The sequence below is a fragment of the Manacus candei genome, unplaced genomic scaffold (genome assembly GCF_025592945.1).
Source record: "Manacus candei isolate 608988 ecotype Guabito, Panama unplaced genomic scaffold, ASM2559294v1 h1tg000057l, whole genome shotgun sequence".
Classification (NCBI taxonomy): Eukaryota; Metazoa; Chordata; class Aves; order Passeriformes; family Pipridae; genus Manacus; species Manacus candei.
Genome location: NW_026138105.1, coordinates 1,820,740 through 1,845,910, shown reverse-complemented (window position 1 = coordinate 1,845,910; position 25,171 = coordinate 1,820,740). Strand labels below are relative to the sequence as shown.

General features: G+C 42.7%; 2 protein-coding genes across 6 annotated transcripts in view; both read right to left on the bottom strand.

Annotated features, from left to right (window-relative positions):
* CPNE1 (copine 1) overlaps positions 1-24,843 on the bottom strand; it is a 44,300-nt gene extending 19,457 nt beyond the window's left edge. The window contains exons 1-2 of one of the 3 annotated variants that reach the window (XM_051803506.1): positions 24,743-24,799; positions 22,038-22,088 (exon numbers count right to left, since the gene is read on the bottom strand). The gene's annotated coding sequence lies outside the window, so the exon portion shown is untranslated. Of the gene's footprint in view, positions 1-17,414; positions 17,545-22,037; positions 22,089-24,742 lie in introns of those variants that run through there. The other 2 variants (XM_051803505.1, XM_051803507.1) reach the window with 2 other exon arrangements.
* RBM12 (RNA binding motif protein 12) lies at positions 13,203-24,819 on the bottom strand. Of its 3 annotated transcripts, none has more exons than XM_051803502.1 (3): positions 24,743-24,819; positions 22,038-22,088; positions 13,203-17,557 (listed from the first exon to the last, which is right to left on the bottom strand). In XM_051803502.1, exon 3 carries the CDS (start codon positions 17,533-17,535, stop codon positions 14,896-14,898), a length of 2,640 nt encoding a protein of 879 aa, XP_051659462.1. In that variant the 5' UTR covers positions 17,536-17,557; positions 22,038-22,088; positions 24,743-24,819; the 3' UTR covers positions 13,203-14,895. The 3 variants fall into 3 exon arrangements, with proteins under 3 accessions (XP_051659462.1, XP_051659461.1, XP_051659463.1); XM_051803501.1 differs by having other exon boundaries at positions 22,038-22,120; positions 24,743-24,793; XM_051803503.1 differs by lacking the exons at positions 22,038-22,088; positions 24,743-24,819 and adding an exon at positions 17,991-22,024.
* Positions 24,844-25,171: the final 328 nt, after the last annotated feature.

Sequence of the window (25,171 nt, the reverse complement as noted above, 5' to 3'; positions counted from 1 at the left end):
TCAAAGAGCCCACACAACCTTCTTTTCACTTTGTGGCTTTCCAAACACACTGTATGATGTTCTCCAGTATCAATCCATTCCTTGAATAACAGCAGAAGAAAACCCTGATCATAGACATCCCAGCAGCCAAGAGTGAGGAGTAGTTGGTCTGTTAAGGCACAGCATCCATTTCAGCCAAGCCTGAAGATCTGCTTAGCCTCCACTTAGGCAACTTCGCCCAGTCACTCTGCTCATGCACTTACTGAGCAGCAGAAATCTCTGGAAACCTGCCTGCATCTGGAAAGATCAAAAAAATCAAAAGTTTAACATATCTGCATCCCTAAACACACATACAAAAAAAACAAATGGAAAGAAAAAATAGTGAAGTTCCTCAGCAATTAGGAAAACTAGCCCCAACTTCAGTTATCAGTGATTTTTAAACAGGATTTCATTATGATAATATGGGCTCAAATTTTCTCTTTTCCTCCCTAAAGCAAGATTTCTGGAATTTGCTTTCATTTTCACAGTAAACTGTAATTTACTATAGTAATTACATCTTTCTAAAAAAACCTGAATAGTTCATCCTAAATGTATCAGTTGACTTTCATCTCCACTTTCTCCACTAAGTCCCAGTTCCCTTCCTCCAAGAGGAGTGGCCATCCCAAAAGCTTTGAAAACACCAGCAACTAGTCCTTGGACTCAGAACCACCCCAGCCCTAATCCCCTCTCCCCATTCCTCTTTCAGCCTGTGATGCTTTCTTTGTGTTCTGCACTTCCACACAACCCTGCAACAGCATCCTGGCATTTCATCACTCGGAGCTGCCCTGCTGGCACGTGCCAGCTCCCTCCCAGAGACAAGCACAGGGATCAGCAGGTGCTTCCCCACTTACCAGAGCTGTGCAACGGCCACCCCACGGGACAGAAAGGCTCCAGTGGTTACTGAGCTCGAGCAGTGCACGAAGGCTCTCATCTCAGGCTAAGCACACATTTGGTGTAATTAAACTGAAAGAACCTGGGGGTGTATTATTTTTATTAACAGCCTTCCTTTCTTCCTCATCTACACTCAAGAACACCGATTGCATTGAGCCTGCACGCTCGAATCAACAGTTCAAAATCACATTTCATGTTGTTTCCCTGGGTTTTCAGAGAGCACCCTTATTTATATCCATTCATACACACAAAATAAGTTTAGCTTTCAGACTTGCAACAATATTTACAATGAAAGAATATTCACATTTGTTGCAATGTTCAATTTTTTCTATTTTCCAACAGTTCCAGAAATTCTAAAATGCACTGATTTCTTATTTACTCCTCACAGCCATCCTTGATAACTAATATTGATGTCTACTATTTGAACCGTCTGTTTTACAGATGACAGTGAATATGTCCCAAGCAAAATCAGCAGCTAAAGCAAACTGCTTTCCATAAAGGTATCACATTTCATTTATAAAGGATTTATTACAGATCAGCTTGCAATAATGACAGTTTAACAATCTCCAACTTGACTGCCACTGGCAGATTAAAGTACAGCACGGTCTGGAAGTCACAAAACTATTCCAGACACAGAAATTCACTTTGCCAAGTAGAAATGGACTCCAAAAGTTATATAAATTCAAATTCTATTTAAAATACAGAAAACAGAGCTACTGGCTACATCCCAGCACAGCGGGTTCAAAGGAAAAGGCAGCACAAGCAAGCCACCAGGTAAGTGCTGTTGGTCAAGACAGCCTGTAAAATCACAACTGAGGTCATGTTGCACCCCCATGAACAACAGTTACACTGACAAAAGCCACACACATCTGATCCAGTGCTCCCACAGCTCGGGGAGCTCCCTGGTGAGAGGCATCACCTGTGAAGCTTCATCTTGAGCCAAATTCTGTACATCACTTCCTCAAGGGAAGGTTCCAAACCTCAGCTTCAGATCCATCAGACACCTCTATTTTTTCCCTTTAGTTAGAACTGCACATGAAATAACACCACATTTTGAAGAAAAAAATAATACGTTACCCATGTTATCCCTACAAACTCTAGAGCAAAATTATCCCTACAAACTCTAGAAATCTGCAAGCACACACTCCAGAGAAGTCTTTCACTGCCCAACCAGGATGTCATTCCCACTTACTCAAGTACAACATAGAATGGCTCCAGACTAGGTACACGTTAAGAAGTGCCCGGACAACCAAACTGAGGTCCAGTTTAAAAATTCAAAATCATTTTCACTGTGCACACCACCCTGTAAAGATGATCATAAACTTCAACAGCTGTGTAATACACATAGAAAGATAAATCTCATCTTTCCAAGAGCTGTTCTACACCAAAATGAAACGCAGTAGTAAAGAAGTCGGTCCTAAATAATCAAAGCAAGCCCAGAAACTGCTACATTCTAGGAAAATCACATAGGACACCTATGCTACCCATTCAGAAGAATAAGGAATTACCTGCTACTTCCTCAAGTTTCTTAAAAGCATTTCAGAACTTCCAACCCTTTTCATGTTTTTCATCTTTCTGCAAAAAAAGCAACTTCCTTTCTCATAGAAAAGAACATTCTCCAACATAAAGAAAATCAACACATAGACAAGTCTAATATTAAATTTATTATTCCCTTAGTGATTCAGTTTAACCAAAGCTTAAAAGCAAGTCAAATGTAAGAGAAGAAAGAACTGTGTACCTATAGATGAAGAAAACTCCAAAACAACAGTGATTAAAGGTTTTAGCTGTTCTAGTTCAGAGCTTTGGAGAGTCTTGCATTTCCCCAAAATGACACATATGGGTGCCTGAAACATAAACTTCCCTGCACTTACCCCTCGTGTAGGAGTGTCACCATTTAGTCAATTAAGGACCAAGTGTTGGACTGCCTAAGGTGAGAATTATTGAATTACATCATTTGTTTGATACACTTCCACCCCTCAGGAAGCCTGAAGGCCAGAGGCTCCCCTTTAGGCTGGGGAGGACGAGGCGAAGACAGCAAGCACAGGGTGAGAAGGGCATTGTGACTTGAATCACCTCAGCAAGGCAGCTCACAGAACCCTCCGACTCGCTGAGGACAAGAAAACCTAACAATTCATGGCATTGAACACCATCAGCAGTATTTTTAGTAGTGCCAGGAGTGATGCCTTCTGGAGAGCAAACATTAGCACTATCACTGAACACAGCCTTGCAGGTCAGCCTGGTTTCACTGCCCGAGATGAAATCCGAGCAAGGATCCAGCACAAGAAAACCTGCAGTTTGTTCCCATTTAATCACACTAAGAAATTCTCATCAGCTACAGAACGCTGTAGAGGATACCCAACAGGCTCTATTTCAGCATACATCACATATTAGACATTAATTTAACACCTTGGTTAACTCAAGCTCGAGGCTTTAGTGCACGTGCTCCAAGACAGCTGCTTTCCAGTGAGCTCACTCAGCCCTGGACTGAACACAGCTCCTGCCTCACGTTCTGCTTACAAACTGCACAGACATCAGCAATCCTGCCAGCAGTGTGTGCCAAATGCAATTCTCATCATCTTGGCCTTATGCTGCCCAACAACTCCAGAAACAAACCCAACACATGTAATACAGCATCCCAGGTAATTAACCTTGCACTTCCCAAAAACCTAATGTCCCTTCATCCTTGTCTATTGCTTAGTTTAATCCCATGTCTTGCAGCTGTCACCCAACTTTCTTCAAAACAGCTTCTCTCTTTTTTCTGCTGTGATCCCAGAATGTGCAGACCAGCAGAAGCAATGCTTTTTTCCCATTACTAGTTCAATTTTCAGGGGGCAGCCTGTTACATTTTGGCTTTTGATAATACAAAGCTGCTTCTGGTGTTAAGGTCAGCATCACTTTCTAAATATATTATCAAAATAAAAATTTTAATTTGATCCTCCTTTTCTGAGTCCTGTAAGGGTCTAGAAGAAATCATATAGCCAGGTTTGTACTACTAGATGCACTAAAATGCATCTTTATTTTAAACTGAGATTAAGAGAGTCTAATGAGAAAGACCACAGTCCACAGATTTTATTCGTCAATAAAGGCTTTTTCTAGCACACCAGCTCTTCCATGGGCCACAGAGCCTCGTCCCACAGCCCCAGAAGCTCTGCAGAAAATATAAATGGCTACAATTTTTTCTGCCAGTTCATTATTCCTGGTGGTTTGCAGTGGGGATGGTTAAGATCAACATTACTACAGGTCAGGACACTCACTCTTCTCCATACTGTGTACCAAGCTATCTGTCACCACACATAAAAGAGGGTTAATTAACTTATTACAAATTTGACATATAACCTGAAACAAAAGGCATCTCCTAATTGTTATAAAAGATAGAGAACAGTGAATACTATTAAGAACACCTTTCCAAACTGCTCTGGAAGCTGGATTCAGCCCTGGTACAGAGAGCCTATGGTTCATCAGACATTAACTGCAGGGACGAGAGCTCCCAGGGAGGACAGGCCCGTGTTTCCCCCAGGGTAAAGCAGAGGAGAGCAGCAGGACAGCCCAGCCCCGAGCTCTGGACTGGACTGCAGGCCTCGTGCCAACAGCTCATCGACTGCCACACACCTCGGGGGCTGCACAACTCACAGAAGTCACAACTGGCTCTGCTCACTGAGTTGTCTGCTGCACAGACCCACTGAGGAGGCAAAGCTCCCATTTATAATAATAACAAGCTTAGAACAGTTTTAAAAAAAAAAAGAAGCTAGAATTAAAAAAAAAAATCACAAATGGGATTGTAATTACCAGCAAAAAATGCAAACAAGAACTTGAGTCAATTCATCTTCCTTACTGCAGCTTTGCCCCCTCAAGGAACAAAAGCCAAGTACCAACTCCAGGAAACCAAGACCTTCGTCTACAAATTCACCTTTACACTGTTCCATGTTCACTGCTAACTCATACACCATTAATATCCTCCTTAATCAAAACTGACAAGCTCAAGGAAATGCCTATGCATGCCTCTACTATATATATATTCCCCCCTTTTCTGAGAAATAAGTAAAGAAACTGATAGGTCAGAAAGGAAATTATTTCGAATACTAGTTTGGAACATACTAAATTACAAAGAGGTTCAAATTAACACCTGAACTTAAGCAAAACCTGTCGCTTTTTCCAACTTCTTCATGCAAAGAAAACATGTTTAAAAGTTCATCATAGCATTAAGTAGCAGAAGATCAAAACCCATTTCCTTGAAAAACTAACTTAAAGGAGCTTGGGGCTTTGAAGTCAATCACTGGATTTAAGCTGCAATCCTAAAGGTGCTCACTGACTCCTCCCAAAAAGTAAGATTTTTTTCCCATTCCTTTCATATTTACTCAACCACTTTTTCTTTCCCCTCACCATGATTCTCAGGTATTTATTACTGTAACATAAAGAAAAACTTAACTGAAAAACAGACTTAAAAGCTCAACCACACTGACCTTTGTAAAAGCCCCAAACATGTATTTTACATTGCAAGTCATCTTTGCCTTTCTGGAGGAAGCTCTTGTTCTTTCCCTCAGAACTCCAGCTATTTCCACCTCAGGCACAAACAGCCAAACATTCTGTCCCATGCCCCCGGCAGATCCAGCTGGAGAGGACTAAATCTTCCACTTTTTAGTCCAAAGTCAAGCTGAGAGCGAAGACTCCACCATACTCATCCTCTTTGGTTCTTCAACTCCACTGCAGCATCACCTGCAAGTACCTCACACACCATTCCCTGACAAGCACCCACCATTCCAGAAGTGATGTCCTGGCACTCATTCTGCCAATCCCTTTCACACCCTCTACCCTTCCCAAAGGCTGGAAATCTAAACCTAAACCACCCTGTACTCACACTACAGCCACACGATTTTACCCCCTTCCCCAAAACTAGCCATAGTATCCCACAGGTGACTCCAAGGCAGAAGTTCACTCAGTCCATCTGCCCAGACCAGTACATGCTGTGCCAACAGCATGAGTTCAAAATAAGACTTTAAAAATAAATATGCCAACAACACATTTACTGACCTTTGCTGCTTTATCAAATTCATATGAAGAATTTTGGTAGCCACATAATACCAACAGCCACTTGGTCAATGAAAAGCTTGCCACGCTTTCTTGGTTCTATTCCACTTGCTGAATGATCACCTGAAATGGCTGAGATACTCCAGAGGAATTCTTTAGACTATTCTCAGTTGCCTTGCAGCTACTACTGCACAGTGACAACTCTTGCCTATAAAATTAGTAAGGACATAAAGCAGAAGCGATCTTTCATCTTCTCACACTTTACAGAATCACATTATCCCTTCACATTATATAATTCAGGCTTTCTTCTTCAGGGTCTTTAATCTTGAATCTAGCTCATGAAATATAATCTGGGAAAAAAACCTTAATACTGTTTCTGCAGTACTCCCAAGAAACTGATTTCTTTGATTTATTCAGTGCAAGTTGAGGCTTTCTAATTCCAACACTTTCAGCTCTTCTTCCTCCTTTTGAGTATATCCTTTTTTTTAAATTCACACTCCCATACTATTTTTCTGCCACTCTCACCATTTGTAGTATGAACATCCTAACTTCTCCATCCTAATCTGCTGCAGAATGATGCTTTGAAACAGAAGAATCTAAAAAATCCATCACCACAAAATCTGACATCAAGGAAGTCGAATAAAAGAAAGGATATGGCAAGGGCTTTTAAAAGTTGTTTTTTCTTTCCCCCACCCAGACTAACAATAGAACAATATAAAAGCCACAAACACCAAACTGACCTCGTGTTCCCTTTCTGCTCTGTTCCAGATGCCAGTGTACCTTCCCAAAAGCACAAACCCATTACAACAATGGATTCAAGCCATTCCACTTGTCTCAGAGCCAAGTGGGCCAAAATGACCACACAATCTCCCTGCATTAAGGGAGATTCCACGAATGCAGACAGACAGCTATTTCCTCAAGTGCTTCTTCCGTGTCTGCCATCAGCCTGTGCACTGCAACACCTTACAACCTATACCCCGAAGAAGAAGCCTGTTGTCAGTAGGTTTGAATTTGCTACAAAGGTGTTCCACACCCTTTGGAAAGCATGCCTCTGCCAGTCAAGGCCCTGGAAACCCTACAACTCCCACCAGTGAGCATCTTTCGTTTCTCACAGTTCCAACAACTTTTAATAAATATGACCGAACTGAGGCAGACAGAATTCTCCAAGCAAAAACCTCTCTGATGAAAAACCTGGAGTAAATGTAACCGCTGTAAAAGCAGGAATTAAATTACATTCCCTCTAAGCAGAGAGCCCTGGAGTTATCACCATCAGGTGAACGTGGAAGCTCGGGTCCCAGCCTGCAGAGCAGTGCCTGCCTGCAGAGCCAGGACGTGCATCCCTGACCCGGCACTGCCGCGGCTGTTCAGCGCAGCGCCTTCACCAACACGGCTTCTCTGGGCACCTGATGCAGCAGCAGAGGGATCTGAGACCACAGAAAGATGAAAACAGTACCTGTGAGCTGCTCAGAAACACTCAAAAACCCCCAGGTTCTTCCTACCTTTTCAAGCCTAAACAAGCCACAGGGGAAGTTCATACACTACACCACCCACCGTGCCTGGGGCAGAACTGCAGGGATTCCTCTCACCTTTCACACTAACAACTAAATGATCCTGTGGTCTATTCACTCACGTCACTGCACTGAAATAGCTGGTATTTCACAGAGCTATAACATTATCTGCAGACTCATTAGGAGTCATAGTAAATTCACTTACTATTTTGTTTAAAACAAAGCACTTTAGGTTTCAGAAAACTTTTTATTTTTGCTGCTTGAAGCTATTTTTACAGGCCCAACTGAGGACAAAATTTAATAAAAGAAGTGGCACAAGCCATCCAGCAGAAGGAAAAGACAGTCTTTTGCTCCTGGAGTCATTAAAGTAACCAAATATTACTCATTCAAAGAAATAGCATGACATAGTGCTTGTGCTGCAATGAAGAAATGCCACTGGATTATCATCTGAACAAAAATACAGTGTCAGTTATTCAAAGGGAGGGATAAATGTCCACATGACAAAAAAAGCCTTCAAAAAATTCAGAACATTTGTGCAGCAGGTCATGGTGTTGTGTATGCAATTTTCTACATATATTTGAAAGGCTTTTTTCTTTAAGAGATGCACCCAGTTTAAATGCTTTATATATACACTGACTTAAGTGACAACAACTACAGTTGTCTTTAAAAACCTTAGGAAAGACAACCAAAAACTAGTGTGATTTACAACCTAAGAAAACACACAACAGTGCAGGGCTCAAGTTTAACTGTTTAACTCCTTTAGATCAATTACCTGTCTCATACTATTCTGTCATTAACAACTGAATTTACATTTCAGATCAGTTAAAAATTTAACTACTTAGTCACTGGTTTATTGTACTCTTTTTCACACAAGCTCAAATATGAAGTTTCTGAACCACAAACATTCTTCATTAGATTAGGGCAGCACTTGGTTGTTTTCCTTATGATTAAAGCTGAAAGTTTGGCCTCAACCTCTCAATTTCAGCCCTAGTGCCCCTTCCCTGATGTTAATGTTGATGTGCCCTTAAAGTGAGGATGGCAACATTCTGCCACTACCACACTGGTTACTGGGACACAAATTCGCTCCAACACTCCCACACTTACCTCCTGAAAGCACTCAAGTCTATATATGAAGAGAGCTCGAAGCACTATTACAGACACTCCATTTATTCATGTGACTGGACCTGCAGCACAGAAGGCAGATTCTGCAGCAGTGCTGGAACGGAGCAGGGGAATCCCAGGCAAGTGTAGCAGTGGCATTTAACAACTCTGCCTCCCCTCCTTAAGGAACAGTTTCCCATACAGTCAATGAACTGCCAGTGCCTAATTTTACTTTAATTAGCCTCTTTGCTTTTGTAGCTGGTTGCACTAGTGTTGCTCAAGCACACGAAATTTTTTAATTCTGCTCTTGTAAACACTTGCCTAATAATGAAACAGTACCAGTAAGCATCATTTTCACTTTAGAGCTGACCTTGGTGTTCAAACAAGCAAGGACTTTCCACATTCCATGTTCATCTCCCCTCCAAACAAGCAGTAATGCTTTGGTTTTATTGCTAAAAACCATGGTACTTTTGTTTTCATCAAGTTTCATAAAAAGCTCACATTATGACGAACATTTTGGCAAATGCCACCACAGCAAGGTCACGAAACAAAGAGGTGCTACACTGAGGCTTCAAATTTTACTGAAAGAGGTCTTATGAATGTCATCATAAAAGGCACTCAATCAAAATTACCTAAAAGGATTTCTTTAAGTAGTTTAGGTTCTGACTGGAGCGCTATTTCCCTCCCCTAAATCTGCCTAGAAAGCATTTCTAAGCTTGCTACTGTCACACAGAGCAATGATACATCCACATAGTCACATCTAATGGCCAACATGAAACTATTTGTTCCAAACTCTCAACCTGCTGGCTGGAAGTTCCACCTGCCTTCAGATGGTCAGACACCAGAGTGGTACCATCCAAACTATTCCTTGGTTAACAATACTGCAACTACAACACAAAGAGCTCAAGGAGTCACCAGCCTTCCAGCACAAAAAGCCAAGCTATGCCAGCCATAAGAGTTTTAGGCAGGATCAATTCCTATTTCCCCCATGCAAGCCTTACAAATCCTTACTTTTCAGTTTTAAACTTCACAGGGAAATTGCACTCCCACTGCAGTGCCCACTTCAGCCCCTGAAGTTATTCCTGGCTGTGATCTGTGATCAATCAGGTCTAATTCACTGGTGATTCATAGCCAAAGAACTCTCAAAAGTTGAGGAAAACCAGTGGGGCTGGTGTAAGAATAGCAAATACAGAGTTACAAAATTGACTTTGTGGAAATCAGACTCAAAAGAAAGCACATTCCCTGTTTCTGAAAGCCTACTTTAATATATTTGGGAAGCAACCACTAAGACCATTTGAACTTCAGGCTGGAGACATGAGAACACACAAGAGGGACTGACACAAAGGAGTAAGCTTTGCCTCTGCAGAAGCAGTAAAGGAACTCAGGTCAGAATTCATCTGGCTGCTTCTCCCCAAAGCTGCCAAGCTGTGAACATGAACACACACAAACCCAGGAGAAGGATAACAAAGGAAGCTGCACAAAATTGAGCACTGGCGAGTGAAGAGTCACAGCCAAACCATCCAACACTTGTGTTCAGTCTGGAGCTACAGAAAAGGAACACTCCCAGGGTTGCTTTTCTTCCACAGGTATTGATACCCAGGAGGGAAAAGCATTTAGGTCAAGGAGGTGGGGAGCACTAACAACACCCAAACATTCCACATAGTAACAAAGGTCCAAGAAAATTACCAACAAAGCCATCTGTACAGAAAACAAGCTCCGGTTATCCCCACCTGTCATGAGTGAGCAGTGGGCTCCAGTACACAGCCACAAATCAATGTGCCTACTACCACCCAACAGGTTTGCTGTGGGAAAGGCAAATCCTTGAACCACAATCACATTCTCGCTGCCAAAAACAGATAGGAAGAGAACACCTTGAGGTTACTTTTCCCGCAGGAGCATTTAACAGACATCCTCCCTTCCTCTTCCTTCAGAAGAAAGAGTCATTTGCTCTGTACACAAACTCTAGCTCAGTTTTCCCAAAGCCACAAAAAAACCACAGTCACAGAACAGAGGGGAACATCAGCAAACCTGCAAAGGAGCAAAGATGAGCAAATGTATTTGGTGTCTCTGCCTCCAGGCCAAAGCAGTTTCTGGAAAACCTTACAACAGAATTTAGCATCTCTCATTTTCATTTGAAACACCTGCACAACACCTAAAGAAGCAAACTGACATAAAACTAATTTCTGTATGTCTCTAGCTAGACTCAACCTAATTGTTTCCTAATACATCAGTCCAGTTTCAAAACTGCTTCTTTCCAACCAATCATCAATACAGAAACTAGTCTTTTCTTTGCACTAGAATCCATATTAAGCAGGAATTGTAGTCCTTTGGTTCAGGGTCTAATGCACATATCTGAATAATCAGTCTAAACCAACTGCTCTCAAGGAGTGCAGAGGCCACCCAGAGGCTTTAAGTGCTCCCTAACGTGCAGCAGTTCCAGTTTTCCAGGCCAGAAGGCCAACACTGTTCAGTGCTCGCTGCTCAACCACCCGCTGAGGGCCAACAGCACCACTGCAGGGAGCAGCAACTTGGGAACCACCCCAGCAGAAGACTGAGGAGGAACAAAATACAACACCTGCAATCATTATCACAGCACTGGTGTGCCCGGGAATTGGAAACATCCTTTTTTGTAGAGTCTACAGTCTTCAGTGCTCTGAACTACTCTCAGCAAAACAAGCTGCTAACCTCACACAGTATAGGCAAGGCCTTGAAGGGCAGTCAGAGCCACGTGGGACTGACCAGCAGGTATGTTTTTCAGAAGGCAGAGTTTCAATGTCATCTGGTGCACAACTACAGTCATTTTTGAATCGATCCTCCTCTCCATTCGCCACAAATTCAGAGCACAGACATTCAAGGAAAACACTACATGCTATGAAAGGAATGCTACTTTAAAAAAAAAAAGCATCTTTCAAGTATCTTTAAACCTACAGAGCCTCAAATCTCTCACAAACCTACACTTAGAAAATAGCAACAATTCATTAATAAAGAGCTGGCTTTAATGCTGCCTGTGATATTACAGAATTAACTTGTGTTAACAACAAAAATCTGACTGCAACATTTATGTGTAACTGCTGGAAACTTAGAATTACTAAGTCACACTTTCATCTAACTATTGAAGTTCTTTCATTTAAGTCTCAAGTTTATCATTGACTAATTACATTCATTTCTATTTAGAATGGGACAAAAAAAAGGTATGTTTAACAGAAATCACATTGTGAATGTAACACTTTATCACTTACTTTGTTTCAGCAGTAGTACTCAGACACTAACACTTAAGGAGCTGCTAAAAACATCAACTTAGCCATTGACATAACCACAAGTACCTTCTTTCCATCCCTTGAAGCCATCGGGACACCAGCATCACATTGTTCCAAGGAGGTTAAAGCTGGATGTCACTTCCTGACACTCAGAGAGCACCGAGGCCAAAACAACTGGCAATCTGAGCAGCATCCACGAGCGATTGTCTGGGGCTGCCTCTTGCTACCAACCAGCTCCAGGGGTACATGGCAAGGGCAGTTGTGTACCTTCCACACTGGAGTCAGGACCTTAGAGGTCCTACTCCCTAAGGCTCTTCATGAACACAGACGTGCAAAGCAAGCAATTTTATCAACTCTAGACGTGCAGTCTGGTAATATAAGGGCTTCTCTCATAATTTAGCTCCACATGCAGTTTTAACACTGCTTCTCACATGAAAGCAAGTTGTTACAGAAAGCTGCTTTTATTTGCATCGACACTTGACAATGAACTTTTCTCCATATATGCTTTAAAGGATCAACCATAACTATTCGGGTCGATGTACTGTTCCTCATACCTACAGAAATTCAAAATATGCTACGACTTCCTATTTTTTTTCCAAGAGCCTATTCTCAAGGAAGAGGGCATATTTACTACCTAATTTATGCTGAAAGATAAGGAGCATCAACTGCTTGGCAAGATGAAGAACCCCTTCCCCCCCAAATCCTCCATTTAAGCATTCCATTCAAGTCAATGTTTCCAACACCAATGGCTGTTTGTATTGATTTGCACTTTTTTTTCAGATAAGCATTTAAATATCTTTAGTCCACAGAGAAAAATTAAGAATCAGAAAATAAAAGCTTTCCAAAACAAACCTGCAGTTTTAGCAAGTCCAAAGGAACAGGCACACAAGTATATGCCACAGCACATGCCGTGTCTAACCCAAGCACTAAAAACCCTGGATCCACGACCAAGAGGATCCCGATGTGAAATCAAAGACAGTAACACAGAACTGTGTCTCTAATTCCAGACACCTGTAGTTTAATTACAGTTCACAACAAGGCAGGCATTGTTGTGATTCATTTGAAAAACAGTTACCACCATTTCTGGCAGATCAACACTAATATCTTAAATCAATTCTGTGAACAATGAAGCCACGTTTTCCTTTTCAGTAATTTTATTCTAATGTGAAACATGAAAAAACAAGCACCCGAATAACTCCAATATAGTATGAAACTTTAATAAAAGTTGCTTAAAAAACAAAGAGCAAAATTTTAAAAATAAACTGAAAGACTTGACTCCTAATCACACATCTTTCTGACATCAGCAAGAGTACTTTCAGACTTTTGGGGAAAAAAAAAAAGAAACAAAGATCTGCTGTTGAAACATTACTCCCAAAGACTGTTGAAACGCATAACATGGAGCTTCAGAGACAGACAGTTTTATTAACAGGAGGCTTAATTTTAAACAGTATATACAAATCACATGACTTTTCAGAAGTTGGGACCACCTAGTAATCTGTCAAAAGAAAATTATGCTAATGAATTACAGAAGCATCTGTGTAATGCAACCGCCTCTTTATTGAAGTACACCTTTATACAATCCTTCCACAGATTCCTTACTGGGAAATCCTCTCGGGATGCAGCGCTGCACAGGTTTGCAAATCTGTCCTACACACCACATGAATAAAACTGTTGCCACTTGCACCTCTCAATTTTGCCTGCCCATACACTTCAGTGTTCCATGATATGCAACACCAAAAGGCACTGTTTTTCTTTGTCAAAAAAAAAACCAAAACAGTTTAAACTTTACTATGTTTAAGTACAATGATTTGCAGGGAATAGCAGGATTTTTTCCAGGCAATACCCAAGTCTTAAAATTTATCATAAGCCAAGCAAGGATGAACCAAAGAAATTCTACTTTTTACTTGAATAATTACTCCCTTTCCATTTCTCTGTTTTTCCATGGAAGGCTTCACTGCACAACAAAGAAAATGGCAACTCTTTACAGACTTTGAATACAACAGCACAACTTTATTGCAAAAATATATAGTAAACTCAGTATTTTCAAGTTTTGGAGAAAAATAAATTTTATCTCTGAATTCACCCACAGCAGTAATTCACAACAGAGTTGCTGAAGATAAAAGTTTCCTTCATTATAACCTAATTGAAAACTTTATCTGGACTCCAATCTTCAACTAATAATCACCACTTTGGTTCTCTTAACAGAGACTCTATGTTAGGAGTTCAAGAGACACATGAGAAATACAACATCAATATCCAACTAGTGTCAAAGATCCCTTCCCAACTGATTCGTATGATCCTAACAAATCAAGCTACTTAAACAATAATGATTATTTTCAACTTGAAATCTTTTAAGCGTACTATAAAACTCATATGATTTATGTTTGAGGTTAGCTATACTTGTGGCAAAAGTCTTATTCTGCACAGTTATAATTGCAATATATAAATAACTAAAGGTTATACCACAAAGAACAGCTTGAATTTTACAGAACGATTCGGCTCATACTCATAGGAATTAGTTTGGTAGACACATCAGCAAAGGGCATAATTCAACTGTTCATACAGTGAAAATCTTGGAAAAAATAAAGATACATAGACAAAACAATTAATCTGTGTACACTGAGAATTCAGTTGCAGAATAAAATCAGGACTTTAAACAAAGCTTTGACCTGTAAACAAAGCAAATTCAGCCAGCTTTTAACCAAATCTAGAAATAGCTATCTATTTTACAATGGCTTACAAGAGCACCCACTGAAGAGCTTCACTGACTTCACCTATTTCCCTTATCCAAAACTATGTCAAACCCATCCCGGGTTCCAATGAGCACTGTGTCCAGGAGAGTTCACCAAACTTCTATGTTGAATAAGAATCTGTCCAGCTTCTCCACATATTTGCATGAGGAAAATCCACTGCACATCTCTCCTCACAGTGTTTGTCATGTCATGGCTAACCCAGTGCTCTGTCTTATCAAAACCAATCTGTTGTACAATTTAAACAATCCACAGGTTCTATCCTGGAAAAACTATAAAAACCAATCCAGATGCATTTATCACAGCACTATGAATATCTATTCTACAACTACTTCAGATGAACAGCTACCCTAAAACAAGTTTTACTTTTCTGGAGCCTATAGGTCTGTCATTTAAATCAACAACAGCTGCCATAGCTTCATCACGAGACTCAAATGCAACCATTGCTTCTCCAGTGGGCATGCCCTTCTCATTGTATTTTAAGCACACTGAACCAGGGATCACTTGGTAACCATAAAAAAAATCCAAAATTTCATCAACCGAAACCGTAAAGGGCATATTCTGCACTTTGATGACAGTTGGCCCTGGCTTCCCAGAGCCTGTTCCAAAACCTGGGGGTCCACTAATATGTATGTTCCCTGGTCCGGGTCCAAACCCTGGAGGTCCACCTAAATGTCCAAGACCACCAGCAATTCCTGGAGGACCAGCACCAAAGGCAGGGGGCCCACTTAAATTGCCAGGACCATTACCAAACGCCTGAGGACCCCCTGCAAAACCTGCCGGCCCACTCAAATTAGCAGGACCACCTGCAAAAGCTGGCACCTCGATACTTGCACCAGGTAAACTACTAGCTGCAACTGTAGGTATTCCTGGTCTAGAATCAGGAAAGCCACCTATTCCGGGAGGTGGCAGAGGGGGACCGAATGTGCCAGACCCGCTGAAGTTACCGGGGAAGTTGAAGGGAGGACCATTGTTTGCTTCCTTAGCATTTCCCCCCAGGAAGGCATGCTCATCCCCACCAGGGCCCGGCGCTCCCGGCACAGCCGCGTTTCCTTGGATCGGGATTTTCAGGATCTTTTTCCCTTGAGATGGTGGGTTTCTCTCAATATCTCTCATTTCTTCTACAGTTATCAAACGCAAATTAACATCTCTTCCATTCAGTTTTTTACGATGCAAACGCTCTGCCTTACGAGCGTCATCTTCAGCTTTAAACTGAACCAGTGCTTGTCCTAAACCTTGCCCATTATTATCAACAAGAATTTGTACAGAGTTTTCTTCTACCGCCAGTCCCTCTAGAAACTGAAGGATTTCCATTTTTGTTATGTTGTATGGAATATTAGATATATGTGCACACAATTTTGGCAGGCCTGGTTCTCCCTCAGCATTCATCAGGATCTCTCTCTGGTCATAGCTGAAGTTCTGCAATCGTTTACGAATCATATCTATCTTTTCTAACATTGCCTTTTTAGTAATGGGATGAACCTGAATAAAGCGATTCCCTATGTACTGCTTATGATGACACAAAGCCGCTTTATAATCAGCTTCATTCCTGAACTCAACAAACCCCTCTCCAATTGCCTTCCCATTGGGTCCATAAGCTATATAAATGCTGTCTTCAACTATATCCAGCTTTTTAAAAAAATCTATCACATGTTTGTTCTCTGATTCAAAGGGGAGACCTTTCAAATAAACACAGAAACCATGCTCGTGGGGAGATCTCGACCGTGACCTTTTCTGCCCACTGGGAGATTTGGACCTAGGATGAGCCTGGGGAGGAGGATGTGGCTGCCCAGAGGGACCCATGGTTTGCTTGAAAGTTATGTGGCCTCCAGCAGCCACCCACTGTCTCTCTGTTGCAGGACTAACTTCAACATAGCGCTGAATCATCAGCATTCTGTTTCGCTTCAGTGCTTCAAATGTATCTTGAGGAGAAAAAAACTTAACTAGTCCATTTCCATTATTTCGACCTACATGATCCTTCAGCATATGGATTGCATCCACACGGAGCCCAAGGAAAAAGTCTTTCACATCAGATTCTGTTGCAGAAAAGGGCATTCCATGAACGCTGACATACAAATCATCAGGATTGATTGGAATTGGCTTGACACTACCTTGAGAATTCATCTGGATAGGATTTACAGGATTCATGGGACCAATAAACAATGGATTCAAGCCGCTGTTCATATTCACTGCTGCTCCAGACCCATTCATTCCAGTGGGTAAGGGTGCTACAGGTGGAGGATTCATAGGAGGCATTCCTGATATGGGAGGCAGAGGTGTCATTGGAGGTACAGGGGGCACGGGGGGAATCGGAGGAACTGGAGGAACAGGAGGCAGTGTGGGTACAGGAGGTGGAACAGGTATGGGGGGAATAGAAGGCATTGGTGGCAAAGATGGCATAGCTGGGATAGGAGGGATTGGTGGAGGAGGTACTGTGTTCATTGGGGATGCTGTGCTAGGTATAGTTGAGCTAAATGTTGGACTACCAAAGGTACTCCCAAGATTTGGAGGTGCACTTCCCATACTGGCAGTAGAAAACGTGGATATGTTTTTATTGCTCTCGTGCACTGTAGTGGAAGCAGTTACTATACTAGGAGAAGGATTATTAAAGTTAGGTACAGTAGTAGGTAAGTTAACCCTGCCACTCATTCCAGAACTAGGTGGTGGTCCCGACCTGCTCGCGTTTGCTGGTGGCATATCTAGATTGGCGGTTTCGAAACGCCTACGACTGAGTTCTATCATGTTCTGCATTTCAGTTTTACTGCTCAGCAACAGCGTTACTTTTGACCCTTTAATGGTACCACCTGTGCGCATCATACCAAGCCTTGCATCTTCATCAGTGGCAAAAACGATGAAAGCCTCACCCAGTTCACCCCCTACAATATGCACGCCCCCATCGGGAATGGTCAATCCAGAGAAGAAGTGGCGAATGTCCATGGTCCCCGCCACAATCGGGAGACCTTGCAAGCGGATGACCACAGCCATGCTGCGCTGAAACCACACACACCTGCAGATGAGAAAAGGCAACGGCCATGTCAGACTACTGTTCGTGACACCATGCAAGCACCTACACACACCAGCTACTGCATTTGGTTAGACACACCTCGTAACATCTTGTAAAGATTAAGCATGTTTATATTCCAGGTTTCTTATTCATGTTTGTTTACTTCATACAGGCTGAAGTATTAAACATTTACAACACAATCAGTATACATTTTGTACTAGAGATTCCAAAATAGTCGTTATACTAAGACCCAAAAGCGTCAGTTAAAAAAAAAAAAACAAAAACAAAAAACCAAAACAACAAACTAACTAAGGAATATCAAAAATCAGAACTATTATATCGGTAGTTCAATACTTAACAGAATGTAAGCAAAATGAGTATTTTAGCCAAGCTAACAAAATTAATTTGCTATACACTGATATGGTATCCACTGTACCTGACAAAGTGACAGCAAAATTCTGCACAGCTATGGGAAAGAAACAGCTCCCTTTCATTTGGGGAGGGATTTTATCTCCTGCCAAGTGAAAACAACTAGAAATGTAAGATCAGGCTGGTTATGAACAAAATCCCAATATGGACAACTAGCAACAGTGAGACATACAAGACATCCTGACTGTATCCTATGGACCTGATGTTTGATTCCTAGCAAAGGAAAAGGGTCCAGGGGACCTGTAGCTTGCTAACTGTTATAAACTAGCCCCAGCCATTTTGTGACTATAAACACCTCACCTAAATTAGATTAAATCTATGCATATCCTAACTAGATATTTGGCCTTTACAGCTTCCAAAAACAAGGTCTAATTTTTTCAGTAGTTGCAGACAGAATTCTGTCTAGCACATGACACCTTCTGTCTCAGGCACAAGAAAATGACTTTTACCTCTGCAGCTGACGTTAGTGGAAGCTTAAGATCAATGCGTAACAGCAAGATCTGGACAGTTACCTTGTACAAATTCTACAGAAGCCTGAGGTCATATCAGAAGTTGAAGACAAACAGGATACTAGATAATTGTCACTTATTCTAGACAAACATTCAGTGCAGGCTGAAAGCATCATATTTATATTAGCAGAGTTCACCAGTTCAGAAGTCTCTCAGCCTAAACCCTCAGCAGTAGCACCTTGTTTCACCTGAGCCACTTGGTCTCTGAAACTTCTCGACTTCCTAAGTACAAGCCGGTTCAGTATCTCACAGAAGATCTCCAAGGCTCCCATTAGTCACATAGGAATGGTGTTAGCTAAGCACTTGAAATCAAGGACGAACCAGACCATAGAATCACAGAACTGTTTAAGTTGGAAAAGACCTTTAAAGATCAAGTCCAACCAGATGTCCAATTGCAACACCACAAGGCCATGCATCAAAGACTCCTGGTCATTACCAAAGCTCTGACCAACTCCAATCAGTAACTATCTCCCAGTAACTCACGTTCAGCTAAGCATCATATCCCAGCACACAGTCCAATCCTAAGTCACCTCCATTTGCCTGCCCAGCTCTTCCAATCGCTTCAGAGTAGCCATGTCTTGAATGACTAAGTAAAGCCACAATTTAATCAGGCAACGCTGAAGTCAGCATTTAATGAAAACAAGAGTAACAATTCTTCTACAGAGTGAAGAAGCAGTTCTTCTGTTTGCATGATGGAACTTCAGATTACTAAATTGGGTCCTTCAGTATTTTATTTTGTTGACCAATAAACCAGAGCTAACCCCTTCAACATACTAATGAATTCAAGCCACATTCTGGGGTATTCCACGGCATTGCCCCCAACTGGCTGACAGCAGAGAAGTGTCAAGGACCTTTCTCCCTCAAGGAAACAGCAAACAAGCCCGTTCACACCAAATCAGCTCTGCTGCTCTGGCCGCTGCGCATGAACATCCAATTCCTTACTGCACCATCTTGAGAGAGAGACTGGAACTCACAATACAAACATTTAAAGAAACAAAAAAACCACTGCTAAGAAAACCTCTATTCCCCCAAGGGAAGACAGCAACAGAAAGGGCCATATCCACTAAGCCTCAGGGTTAATTCTTTTGAAAGCAACTTGCCCATCTCCACGGTCAGGTAACAGAAGCAACATCTTTGCCTTTATCTTTTATAGTGGCAGCTACATTTAACTTTGAAAATAAAATTCATTGCCCAATCATTTTCCAACAACAAAAGAACTGGCCCATGTGAAAAAAACCACAAGAGGTCAAAATAAGGACTATCTATGCTACGTAAACATCTAAGAAAGCATCTAAGACTTTTTGCACTGTTTTAAAAAGCAGCGTTTTACAGGGATTCTGTAGTTTTACTTTAAATTTGCCACAATTGATGGCATTCTCCAAAACTAAAGTTAAAATGAAATTATGCTTCCTTTACAGAAGCCACACCAAAGGGCACGGTAAGCCCAAGCTTTATTTGTTGTGCTACGGGATGGCTTTTGAATTAGATGATTCTGAGGCAAGCAAGCAATATAAAAGCATCCCTGGTTTTGCACCTACACTTTTGACACTGAAATACTACCAAGTGCAAATCTTGCTAAGAGGTTTACATTTTTTCTATTACCTATTATATACAGAAATTAGTTAGAAATTTTTATGTATTGGTAGTTAAGACATTTGAAGTTTCTTCTATTAAATGGGAGACTACTTTTAGTTATTTCCTTACTAATGCAAAAGGGAGGACAATCTGGTATGGCCATTGGTTGAACAAGGGCAACTTGGGGAGGTGTGTGTACTCAGGTCTGCTGGTTTAGAACACCTTATATTCTTTATCAGAACTGACACCTGCTAGATAACTACATTTACAAATGATTTCATGAACTCAGTCCAGAAGACAAATTAACAGATAAAGTCACAAAAGAGTTCAAGTAGTCTGGGATAATGCAAGTGTTTCATTTCTGCACTAAATTCAAAATGCTAAGAGAGTCCTTGAAGTTTTGCTACCAAGTACTCTATTCAGGTCCACTAAATCACTATTGACAAAAAAATTCAAAGAGTTGCTTAGGGATATGGTCACTAAAAAAAACTGGCTGCAATGACTTCAGTGCATTTAGTTCCATGTAGAACATTCAGCAAAAGCTTGCTATTAAGCAAGAGCTGACAGTATCATGGTCTGAATAAAAAGAATTTTAAGGACTTGACTCATCAAATATTTTTGGCAAAGGAATATTCTGTCAACACGTAACTGCTTCAATTTTCTCAGGATTTCAGTGCTTAAACAGAGTAGTAGTGTTGCTTCTGTGACCTAAAGAAAAATCTCAAGGACCAAAAGGGCCAAGTTTTACATTTCTAAACACAAACAGATTTTTTCCAAAATGCACTTAGGAGGCAATAACACACTCAGTCAAATTTTCCAAGTAATGAAAATGCAAAGCCTGTTCAAATATTCCACTGCTCACTTGCAAAGACCAACACCTGCAGAGGCAACATCAACTTCAGACACAGCACGGCCCGTCCAGCGGGCACTGAAGGCTTTCTGCTGGGCTGTCAGAGGTGTCCTCAGGCTGCCTGCTTTCCTCCTGGTGCAAAAAGGGACTTGGAGGCAAAAGGGGGTTTGGTTGTCGGTTTGTGTGTTTGATATATTCCTGGAAGCACAAAATCCTAGAGGTACACTATGGACGTTCCATCCCCATTAGCAAGTTGAAATCAAAAATGGAGAATAACAGGCTGACAGTCAACCTGATTCAACTTATCTGATGAGCCTTAACAGCATGCTTATGTCTTTAGAAATGTTGATGTTACAAAGTGTGGCAAAAAAGTGTAGAAGATGACAATACTACTTCTTCCATCTATGTGCTAGTTGGTAAAATAACAAGAATTTGGGTCATATGCATAAATTCATAAGCATGCCAGACCAGTGTTTTAAGATGTACGAATTTTTCAATGGAAAAGCTGAGAATATTCATCCCAGTCCCCAGGGAGCATTAAAGTACAATACCCACATGGTACAAATACACACAAACATCTTTGGCAATTCTTGGATGAAGACTAAGAACTGCAGTAACTCTGGTACTGGAGGAGGAATTTTAAGTAGGAGACTGTCTAGCAGAAGTTAAAACTGCAGACTACAGTTTTGTCTTTTTTAGGCTAAAATCAACCTGTTAGATTAATACAGTCATCTCTGAGCCAATTTGAAACTATTCAAGCCCTTTAAATGCTGCAAAACCTAATTAGAACCAATTGATGTTCACTTCTACACTCCAATAGTTACAAACATGCAGACCTGTGGCCTGCAGCAAAGTAACTGCATTTTCCAACAGTGCAAAATAACTGGGAGAGTGTTCCAGACTACCACATGCTGATGAAACAACAGAAACATCAGTTTGGCGGAAAATTCTGTTTACAAGAAAAACACTGCCAAAACCACCATCAAAGAGTAAGTCAAAGTAAAGAGACAAGCTACAGACCCAAGTCTTTTGATATAAATTCAGATTCCAAAAGCTTCGGGTATTTCTTAGGATATACTCAATAGGCATATAAAGAAGTCTTCAATTCAAAGGCTCTTACCTGCAAAGACAGATGTTTTTTTCTTAACAAGTAGCAGAAGCCAAGCCAATCCTGTGGGCAACCAATTAAAACCAACTTTTAGACTGCAATAAAGAATAAATGGAGGCAAAAATCAATGCAGGCAACACAACAGCAGTAACAGTCCACAAAGAACTGTATATATAGAAAGTTCAAACCTGCGACCACCACAAGGCACTCCAACATACAAGAACCACAAGGGTGCATTTTCTGTACCTTCTCCCTATGTGACTTGTTGGCAATTGCATTGTAGAGCTTTTTTATGATTTCAAGACATAAGCGTGTCTTCCACAAAGAATATAAAAAGAACCAGAAAGCATTCAAAGAGTCTTTCAAATTTTCCCATGACCAACAGGCAAACAAATCTCTCTTTCAAAGGCAAAGAATGAGAATTAATACTTGAAAACCCTAAATTTTAACAAACCCTTTCTCCATCAGTAATGATATTCCTTCCTCCAACTGTGCATCTTCTTACTCAAACAAAGCAACATAAGCTGTACCTCAGAAAACCTCCCTGGAGTTGCAGGTGAAGAATTCTTTGAGAGTCACACAAGCTGATGAAACTAAGTGACATTTCACAGCCATCTCTAGGCAGTCCCCTCCACAGAGCACACAGGAAGAACTCCCACAAGATACTGTATCTTCAGTTGTAATCTGCCATTTCATTAACCAAACCCTGATCAAATGCCCATTTTTTCATCCCTGGATAACAATTATCTTTCCAGGATTACAACTCAACAAAAAAGCCCAACATTTTAAGTGGCAACATATGTATTTTGTATTTAAAGATGGGATGGAACACCTTTGCTATTTCACTGCTTGGCAGACCACCTCACACTAAAATGGTGATTCTTTGGAAAACCGTCCAGGAATGACTCTCACTAGGAACAGACAACTCCCTCCTCCTCACAAAGCCAAACAAGCCGGTTTCAGTTGTTAAACATAGTTACCAAAGCAAACTTGGAGCAAGAAGTACTAACAAACCCTTCACAAACTCCCTAACAGAGGGAATTCAAACAAACACAGATATTCACACATCTTCCACGACATCAGTAACAGACTTACAAGTGAGAAAGGTACAACTACACTCTACAGACTTATATTAAAATGGCAAGTGCATTTAGGAAAATAAGACTTCTTTTTTTATTAGACCTTTAAGAGAAACATGCAATCCTATATTAGAAGGATTCAACTATACACTTTCATCTATAACAGTGTCAAGTTCACAAAGAAAGAGAGAACTGTAATCACCTGAAAAACAGTTTCATGCAAAAACACACCTGCTTCGGGAAGCAGATAAACCTCTCATGCACAAGGAACTTTCCATTTGGAAGAAAAACCCAAATCATTGGATGTATTTCCAGTACAGCAACCACGTTGTTGCACATGTTACTCTTCTCAACACTGAAAACAAGCTGAAGATTTGCAGTGGACCAAGACAACATGAACAAGATCAGACGGCATTCCCAAAAGGTGCAAAACTCCACTCCACTTAACCTCTCCACCAAACACCACCGACTTTTCTTTGCAAGTCTCAAATGTCTCAACTTTAAAGCAAACCATCCACGACTCCTGTAGGTAAAAACACCCTTTCCAATGAACCGAATGCGCACGAGCACATTACCTGGGCCAGCACCGGCTGTGCAAAGGTGTCCCCACACAGCGTGGACACCCCACAACGCCCTGTCAGCTGCACAAGAACCAGCACCCACCGCACACAAAATCACCGATGAAACAACCTTAACAGGAGTCCACCGAGGAAACAACCGGCCGATTTTTTTGCCTAACCCCATCAGATCAAGGTGGGGAAACAAATTACTAAGAATAATAGGTAAGTTTAAGAGTAAGTAAAACCAGAGCCACGAGGCTCTTTTTTCGAAAGAAAACTCACACTGGGACCCACTTGAACGCTACTTTGGGCTTTTCTTTTGGGAAGGGCGGGCTTAGGTTGTTTTTTCTTTGGGATTGTTTTTTTTCTTTTGTTGGTTGCTTGGCTGCTGTTTGTCTTCGCTGTTTTTATTTTACAGAGCTGATTTTCACTAGCAGAAGAGAGCGCTCCGTTACTGTGCGGCAACTTCGCTGGCGCTTATAGGGCAACCCGGACGGGCGGAGGCAGCGCCGCGGGCACCGGGGACCTTCCTCCCGATGTCTGCCTCGCCTCAACCCCCGGGACCGGGCGAGGCGCCCCCGGGACCGGCCCCGCCGGGGCCCCGCGCCCCTCCCGCTCCCGCCGCTCGGGGCCCCTCCGATCCCGCCTCGGGCCCCGACACAGCCCCCACCGGCCGGCTCCGGCCCCGGCCCCGCCGCAAGGTCACTCGGCCGCCCCCGCCGCCCGGGCCCGCGCTCGGCCCGCACGGACTCACCTGCCCGCGCAGCTCCGCCGGCCGGGCCGGACACGGCCAGGGGGCGGCGGGCGGGGGCCGGCCCGGGCCGCGGGGCCTCAGCCGAGCCGTGGGGCCTCAGCCGGGCCGCGGCCAGGCGGGAGCGGCCCCGCTCGGCGCCCCGGGCCCGCGGGCGGGAGGAGGCGCCTCCCGGCCCGGCCCGGCCCGGCCCGGCCCAGCCCTTTGTGCGCGGGGACGCGCCCGCTCGGCCTCCCTCCCCGCGCCTCCCCGCCGCACCGCGGGCCCGCAGCGCGGGGCAGGGCAGGCGGCCCGGCCCGGCTCGCCCGGGCGCCGCCGCGCTCTTACCGAGGGATCTGTACGGGAAAAAGGGTTAGAACGGAGCCGCCCCGCCCGGGCCCGCGGCGCCCGAGCCCCGCGCACCCACCGCAGCCGCACAAAATGGCCGCCGCGATGCGGCGCTGGGGGGCGGGGCCTCGTGCGCGCGGACGGCGCGTGCGCGGGGCGGGGGCGGAGCCTCAGAGCCCTCAGGAGGAGCCGCCGGGCGGGAGCGGAACAGGAACAGACACGGACCCTCCGGAACCGCAACAACCCCCGATCCGCCGGCGCGTCGTGTGCGGATTAGTGACAGTGAGTGGTGCTGCTGCCGAGGGAAAGCGGACTTGAAGAGAGCACTGAGCTTCAAGCGAGCAGAACCCTGAGAGCGGCTCACTTCTTCACTTAGGAGCAAGTTGCAGGATTAAAATGAAAGATTCCCCTGGGCCGATGCCCCGTGTT

Excerpts from the sequence above, each read along its gene's own strand:
- RBM12 (XM_051803502.1), bottom strand. The coding sequence starts at position 17,535 with ATGGCTGTGGTCATCCGCTTGCAAGGTCTCCCGATTGTGGCGGGGACC.